Source organism: Photinus pyralis, unplaced genomic scaffold, assembly GCF_008802855.1.
Source record: "Photinus pyralis isolate 1611_PpyrPB1 unplaced genomic scaffold, Ppyr1.3 Ppyr1.4_LG7, whole genome shotgun sequence".
Classification (NCBI taxonomy): domain Eukaryota; kingdom Metazoa; phylum Arthropoda; class Insecta; order Coleoptera; family Lampyridae; genus Photinus; species Photinus pyralis.
Genome location: NW_022170738.1, coordinates 18,784,453 through 18,793,022, shown reverse-complemented (window position 1 = coordinate 18,793,022; position 8,570 = coordinate 18,784,453). Strand labels below are relative to the sequence as shown.

The following is an 8,570-nucleotide window of genomic DNA, read 5'->3' as shown; positions in this document are numbered from 1 at the left end:
TCTTAACAGAAAGGATTTTATTATTTTTATTGCACCAAAGATATTTCACCCTTTCTTAGAATGTTTACTATACCTTTATGTGTGATGTATTTGTTTTTAGAAAAGAGCGGCCTCGCCGATACCCTCTATTATTGCTATTCGATTCTTTTAGTTGACCCTTGACATGTAATGACTGAAGATTCGTTTTGTGTCAACTTTCCTAAGTCGGTGAAAATATATCACCTCTCGAATCCTACATGCTGTATATTTTGTTTATATTGTTGTGAGATTTTTATGGGATGCATTCATATCATTACAAACAGTTAATTTTGCTATACAGTTTAATATTAATTTGTCGGTTGGTTTTTTTCTTGGTAAGTTCTTTGTTCCAGCTTATTTCTGTTTTGACTCGGTGAACTACTATTTTCAAAGTTTATTCTTGCATTATGTAATTTATTTCGATTAAATTTCCGATTTTTTTCACAATCTTCACAATAATTAATTAAAGACGTTTGGCATTTCAATAATATATTTTGCGTTCCTTCCCTACCGTACTTCAGATTATCCTGTTGTTCACAATTAACGTTAGAAGCCCTGCCTTAGATGTTTGTCACATATGCCACTTTCTATTTCAGTTGTAAGCGGAATCTGTTCAACTTTTAGAGGGAACAGCCCTTCGGATGGTTGATTTTATTTCCATGTTATTGTAGTGTGAAATTAGCGTAGAACCTGGGGGTTAAGTACACTACAATTTGTTTAAAAATTTAATTAATTTAATTCTTACACGGCTCTACAAATTAAAATATTACTTTTACCTTTTATTTCTCACTCCTAGAAGAAATAAATAAAGCTCCATTCAAACTGACGCGGACATGCGAGAGCGGGACGGATGCGGAATATACAGGGTGTTTCTTGGGAGCTTTAGTTAAACGTTTCTGGGAAAATAAAATAGGTAGCTTTTTGAAAATGTGTACTTAGGAGTTACGCTGAAGGCCGAATCTATGTAAAATATTTTCAAAATGGCCGCATTTCCGGAAACACCGGAGGTAGATAGTAACTTCGTTATTTTAAATAGCAACCCCTATTTTTTATTGGATTTTTGGATTCTGCATGAAATTTCAATTCTTTTGATACCATATGTCGATATCTGCCATTTATGGTTTTTAAGTTATTTTGTCTTTAAGGAAAAAAATGGCGGATGCAGATGGTACCTTGATAATTGATTACTTGAAAATGGTTGTAGTCATGGCAACCTATTTGTATCAGTGCATAGAGAATGAATAGGGTTTTCTTTTAGTGCACTTAAAAAAAAGTTAAGTTGCGTACGACCGCCCCTATGGAGATCCAAATTTATGAAACTTCAAAGACTAAAAACTCAGTTTTTGTTAATAGAATGACCATTTTCTTACTATCGCATGAGATAAAGAATCGAAATGGGCATATTTTGACAATACAATATACATGCTCCTATTTTAACAGTTTCTGACTTATTCCCATTTTATTGATCAGCGGGATATGCGTACGTTATATGCGTACGAACGTGCGCACGCGCGAACGTACGCACGTACGCACATACATGTACAGACGGAAAAAATGGTTATTCTTTAAAAGTTGCTTAAAATGATCTAAAACGTCGACATTTGATGAAATTTTAACATGTCCAAAGAACGGTAATCGCAATAGCCACTTAGCTCAAGCTAGGAAGCTACAAAAGGCAATAATTCATTAAAAAATTATCAAAGTCCTCGTGTGAGATCGAAGGGACTTCAGCGCATTTTTGTGTGGCAGATCAGTATTCTATTAGCCACTTTTGACTCAACCACGAATAAAAGATCTTGTCGAAGGATACCACATTCCCTTTGACGGTACCCACTTCCGATGTCCCGTTCACCCGCAATTCGCGTTTGAAGATTTAACTCCACCATCAGTAAGATCATGTCGGGAGCTACCACATTCCCTTTGACGGTACCCACTTCCGACGTCCCGTTCACCCGCAATTCGCGTTTGAAGATTTTTCTCCACCATCAGTTAGATCTTGTCGGAGGCTACCACATTTCCTTTTTCGGTGCATACTTATATTACACCACATTTTGGTGGATCTCGCTAAAAACCTTCCACAAGATAGTACTTAATTTTTGGGGGGCACTTCTCATTGCTCGAGCTTCTATTGGCGACACGAGAAAGAGAGACAGCCATTCGAGATTTACGAAACGTTAAAACGCGTGACAGAATTCGCAACGGAAGGTAAAAGGTGTCCGAAGTTGACTACCTCTCGCGAAGACGCGCGCGCGCCTTGCAAAAGATCGTTAATTTCGCCCCTAGGCCAAAAAACAAAATTCCGCCACGCAGGAGTTGTGCGCGTTTACAACATCTTTCTGACGACACCAATTTGAAAAGAATCGGACCAAAACTGTAGTAGAAGATAGGAAAAAACTGAAAAACCTTCACGTTAGTATACTACGCTCGAGGACGACGCCCAGATGTCGCCAACCCCACATCATGTAGCCCTGTCCCCAAGGTTTAGAAATTACACGGCCTTGTAGATACACGTACACCCGTTGCCTTTCTACAAGAGTTCTTCTACGCGCCCACATTTGCTGCCAGCCAGCCGACCAGCCAGCCAGCCAGCCAGCCAAAGTGAGATTAAAAGCTACTTTTTACAAATAAATTTGCAAAAATGCGCTAAAAAGGTTCCATTTGACTAAAATTAGGGAACATGAACTTCAAGACAGTAGATTCTGGTGAGCGAGTTCTCCGGCGGGGGCACATTTTCCAGTTTTTTTAAGTAAGTTTAGGTACAAGTTTTCTGGGGGAGATATTCTGTCCTTGAATTTTGTTCGGGAAAATTAAGATCCTAGTGAGCGAGTGCTTCCATCCGCGAGCGATTCTATAGAAAACAATTGACCAGGAACGCTCAGGACAACTCGAGTTCAAAGTTTGACATATAGCGTAGCGAGTGTGTCAATTGAACGAGAGTTGGAAAACACTTTTTTCTCAAGTTTTACACATAGGTAAAATTTTCTCTGAACATGCAATCAAAATTGAAAAATGATCGTATGCAATAACACAGGTTAACTACAAAGATCTGTGGCAATAATGAAGTTTGACGCGATATGTAGCAATCTAGATACACGGATATGTTTCAATTTTAAATGTCATTATTGAGATTAACGCAGCAATTCAATTGTTTTTTACTTTCCTCAATAGAGAGGAAAATCATATTTTCTTTACTCTTTTTAAAGACGAAAGTAATTGTTTCTAAAGTAGTTTAAGAAAAAGTACACATTGTACCATTGTTTTACCGAAGCCGTCTGGTAAAGTGACAGGAGGAAGGAAAAGTAGTCAGGTAAAACGTGTGTTATGCCTTTTGATTATTATAATATAATCAAAGGTTATGCTACTGTCATGGAAACGAGAATTACTCAATTAGGTACCTAACATTTTAAGTACCTAGGCGCGAAAATGAAGGTTTCATGATGATTTCAGGAAAACTAATTTTTACAATGGTTTCTAGTAAAAATGTGCAGAAGATTAAAGTTGTTTATGCCTAAAATAAATTAAGGACGTAATACAGAGATTATTAGGATGTCGGGCTCGGTAATTGTTTACTCCCTTTCTAAGAAAACCGTCTTTGTGCAGACTTCAGACCTAAATAAAGGCTGTAGGTAGGTACCTACGTGAATCCGGTGAATCATCGTTATTGTATTATTATCTACCTACAAATATTTGGCAAAAACTAGTTTTGTGAAGGGTTTAGAGGAACTACACCATACATTATTTTGATAAATAGCTAAACATCGTAGTAAATGTTCACAAGTAAGTATAAATTATCATTGGTCATTTATTGTAGCCAATCAAAGAATAATTATTACCATGCCGGTGTTGCGGATCAAATAGTGTCAAGTGTGTCAATATTTTATTATAAATACGTTACAGTTTATTGGTAATGCAGTCATGCCGCCCTGTACCATATTTAAAATTATCGGCCGGTGATAGGTGATTCCATTGTATATGTTGATTCTATCACATCACATATGTAAGCGAAATGATAATGACCCTATGAAATTATGTATGAAACGCCACTGATTCTTGTGTAGATTAATCTGGCGCGAAACCGTTGTTTTAAAAATTGCATATTTCGCGAATTGTTGTGTCACATAAACCACATGGACTTTGAGTGTATTTTAAAAGCACTAAAGCAGTAAGATACAACTGTCACAGGTGAGGGTTTATCACAATGCGTTGAGAACATCTACCTACACTAGACTTTTATAATAATGTGGTTACATATTATTTATAATTTTTTGCCTGTTTTCAAATTTTGAACAGCTCAGCTGTACTGCTATGATTAAAGTGTTGTAGGTAGTGGTCATGTAATCTTTCATGCTTTCAATTTTCATAATACCATTAAAATTGCAGAAATGGCCTCTGATATATTCTCCTCCGAAAAGGCAAAGAAGCTGTTGCAAGGAAAGTTTATATACTTCTTTGGCGACTCAAATACCCGTGCAATCTATAAAGATCTTTTGTGGCTACTAGAAGATGGAAGGCTTATACCTGATGATAGATTAAAACGGAAAAATGAAGAATCGCACGCCAACGATATACGAACTTCGAACGGAAAGCTTCACAACGGATGTGATTACGACGAGAGAAGAGAATATCTCGAAAGCTGTATTATAAAGTTTCAATTTATAACAAAGCTATACCATCCAGCTCTTGTGGCTAAAATTAATAATTTATCTATACAGCCCGATGTAATAGTTATAAATAGCTGTGTATGGGACCTGACCCGTTGGGGAAGCACAGACAGTGTAGAGCAATTTAAGAGCAATGTGCACGACACTTTCAAACTATTCAATACGCTCCTACCTTCAACACGAATCATTTGGATTGCAACGTTGCCACCCGCATTTAAAAGTAAAGGAGGTTTTTTGACCAAAGACATCGAGTTTATGAGAAATATGCTACCGTGGCACATAGCATATGCAAATCAATATGTTGCCAACATAGCCAAATCTTTCTCCATCGATTATTTAGATATGCATTACTACTGCAAATTTTTATTGAACTATCACACTCGTGACGGTATACATTGGGAGCCACCCGCAGTTCGTTACATGACAAATTTACTTCTTACACACATTTGTTTATCATGGAATCAAACTCTACCTGGCGTCATTTCGTTGGATTCTAAGTTTTTCTTAAAATCCCAATTTATCAATCCGCAATCACAGAAGAAACCACAGCCCTTTCGAAATATTTCGAATAATCGAAACAATTTTAAAGCGGCCCGTAATACAAAAAATAAAAGGAAGAGAAAGAATGTACATATTCAAGGGATGTATTCGTTTTGATAGTTTTACTGACAATTTTTTCACAAAATGAACAATGTGTATATAGGTTTTTTATTTTTTACTTTAGTTTGATTTGTAGAATTTGTTGTTATGTTTCTGAAACTGTCAGGCTCTTTTGTGTTAACATTTGACCATAATGAATAGACATGCATAACTGGTGTTTTAATTATATGGTAGGTACCTATGTACATGTACATGTACTTACTTTCAGCAGACTGTCAGAGCAGGATGCGTTATAGTAATATTTCTGTCTTTACATTCATTGTTACAATCTCGTTTATTCACGCGGTACATGTCTCTTAGGGTATTCATTTAATTGTTACAAGGCAGGACAACATCCCTCCACGAACCAAAATTGTGACCATGTAAAAATATACTGCCATATTCAAAAATTAATTAGGTGTAATATTTTAATAAAAAAACACAAAAAATAAAAACCTAATATCAATCAAATTTAATAAAAGTATGTTTTTCTGGAACAAAATCGCGCTAATTAAAAATACAACAACCGTACTGTTCTGTGTGAAAGAGAAAGACGCAGCGTACAAGCATGGTGTACGCATCAATATAAGAGTGAGAATGCCCGCTCTCTGTGACAGAAATTTGTTAATCATGTACATGAATTTTAATTAAGGGTAGTCTTGACTTAATTTTTTGGGCAACCCATTTGCAATGTGTTTGTTTACATATCAAGATTGCTAAAAAGATGTATTTAATTCAATAAACAGATAGGCGAAGATTAATCGACTCTCACCATGCTTGTATGCCCATAAGCCCGAAAGACGTTGCTGCCCTTAATTAATAAATGGGTATAGTAGTCCAGTCAAATTAGCTCTAAAAGTAGTATAAACTGGATGTTGTCATTTCACTGAACGAAACCAAGCGTATTCTATGTAAAAAAATCCGCTGAATCGGAAAATCATAGTCCCCCCGGCCGGAAACGCCCGGAACATATTGTTATAAACAAAAAACGAAGAAAAAATGAGAAAATGTGTTTTTTCACATTTGACTGCCAATATCTCGTTAACTATTGCTCTGAGGGAAAAAATGAATAGAAATGAACTTGTTTAGAATAAAATTTTCTATAAGATACAGTTGGTCCGGAACTCATTTTCAACTGTTATTGTTTTTTAGGGAAAAATGTAAAAACAGTAATCTCTAAAATTAACACTTTGTTATTGTTAAGTAAAATTCATTCGAAATTTTGAAAATCCGTATTTAGTAACTACTTTTGATAACAAAACAATATGACAAACCAGATCACCGTAGGTTTCATACTCATTGAATAATTAGATAAACAAGTAGAAAAAGAGATGCTTTGTCTTTCAAACTGGGGGAGTACAAGAGTGTTCTCAATTTTTTTATACATATTATAACCCTAAAACAATCATTTCCAATATTTGTCCCGATAATTCCTGCAAATCGACGGACTGTGCAATTTTTTTTTCAAAATCGAAGAATTTTCTTAGTTAACAAATGGAATAACTCCCGAAATATAACAAAAAAAATATAACTCTATAATAGGCGAATGTAAAGCTCTCGGAAAGCCGTACATTAAAAAAAAATACGTCCAAATCCGATTAATAGTTCACGAGAAATCAGCTTTTGACTTTGAAGCCAGTTTTCGAAACAACCAAAAATGATTTTGCAAATCGGGTCGCAACGATCGATTCTTTACAGCGTGAACTTTTTTTATGCTTCTATTTCACCAAAAAGAATGATTTTTATTAATGCGAGTGCCAAGGGCCTATTATAGAGTTACTTTCTTGTTAAATCTCGGAAGCTATTCGATTTGTTAGTTAACTAAAAAATTCCACAGTCCGTTGATTTGAAAAAATGGTCGGGACAATTATTGGAAAAGATTGTTTTACGGTTCCATACTATATATAAAAAAATTGGGAACGCTCTTGTATAGTCCCCCAGTTTGAAAGACAAAGCATCCCTTCTACTTGTTTATCTAATTAATCGAGTATGAAACCTACGGTGATCTGGTTTGTCATATTGTTTTGTTATCAAAAGAAGTTACTAAATACGGATTTTCAAAAAGATCGGATGAATTTTACTTAGTAATAACAAAGTGTTAATTTTCGAGATTACTTTTTTACATTTTTCCATAAATAAAAATAACAGTTGAAAATGTATCTTATAGAAAATTATATTCTAAACAAGTTCATTTCTATTCACTTTTTCCCTCAGAGCAATAGTTAACGAGATATTGGCAGTCAAATGTGAAAAAAACCGACATTTTCTCATTTTTTCTTCGTTTTTTGTTTATAACAATATGTTCCGGGCGTTTCCGGCCGGGGAGACTATGATTTTCGGAAGCAGCGAATTTTTTTACATAGGATACGCTTGGTGTCGTTGAGTGAAGTGACAACATACAGCCCAAACCGTAATTTGACTGGACTATAGGTACTTAATTTTGTGTAATTTCCTTCCCATGTTATATTGTTATGGGCCGCACGCATCGCGCATTATTCCTTCTTAGCAGTTTCTTCGTCACTGTCTTGATATAAAGGGAGTACAAGGTATATTGCAACAATTGGGAAAATCATGACGCAAAATTAAAAGAAAAGATTACCATCAGTTCTTGTAATTATACCTGCTGTAGCGTTTATATCAAGGCAGTGACGAAGAAACCCCGAAGCAAAGACGACAATGCGCGACGCCGTGCGGCCCGGACCATCCCACACAAATTCCCGCCGGAAAACTTACACTTCAACGTTGCCATTTTAGATAGTGTATGGTTGGTTGCCTAAATGTGGAAGAGTAAGCATATGATTATTTATCGTTACTTTAGTCGGTGATCCTATCTTTCCTAGGGGATATAAATAAACGTTACGATGACGTCCTCTGCATCTTCAGTTGCCTAATCATCTGCTATAGCGTGGGGCCCAACCTTTCTATTTTGCAAGTTCTGTAGTAATGGATGCATTTATAGTGATATTAGTAGTGATATTCGGACACAATATGACAAAGTTATGTTGATTTAATTGATATGGCACTATTACCAACAGCCACATCATTCGCAACAGTAAAAGCTAATAGGCAGTCTACCACTCTGTCATCGATTCAAGGTAATTCTGCTGAAGTTTAGGTCCTTAGATATAAGTATGGGTCTGATCATGGCCACCTAGATGCAATATTAAGTGGCTCCAAAAAAATCAAGTAGCCGTAAAAATTTTTGAAAATGTCGTCTCAAAAATCCAAAAATGTAAAAATATACAAGCTGCT

The 8,570-nt window shown here is 35.7% G+C and overlaps 1 protein-coding gene across 3 annotated transcripts; it reads left to right on the top strand.

The window, feature by feature from the left end:
• Positions 1 to 4,052: 4,052 nt before the first annotated feature.
• Positions 4,053 to 5,502, top strand: LOC116177068 (PC-esterase domain-containing protein 1A-like). 3 transcript variants are annotated; one of them, XM_031495930.1, is made up of 2 exons: positions 4,053 to 4,200; positions 4,399 to 5,502. In XM_031495930.1, the coding sequence occupies exon 2, from the start codon at positions 4,401 to 4,403 to the stop codon at positions 5,334 to 5,336; it is 936 nt and encodes a 311-aa protein (XP_031351790.1). In that variant the 5' UTR covers positions 4,053 to 4,200; positions 4,399 to 4,400; the 3' UTR covers positions 5,337 to 5,502. The 3 variants fall into 3 exon arrangements, with proteins under 3 accessions (XP_031351790.1, XP_031351789.1, XP_031351791.1); XM_031495929.1 differs by lacking the exon at positions 4,053 to 4,200 and adding an exon at positions 4,203 to 4,341; XM_031495931.1 differs by lacking the exon at positions 4,053 to 4,200 and adding an exon at positions 4,226 to 4,337.
• The last annotated feature ends 3,068 nt before the right edge of the window (positions 5,503 to 8,570 follow it).

What these genes read in the sequence shown, in the direction of transcription:
- LOC116177068 (XM_031495930.1), top strand. Translation starts at nt 4,401, where the DNA reads ATGGCCTCTGATATATTCTCCTCCGAAAAGGCAAAGAAGCTGTTGCAA.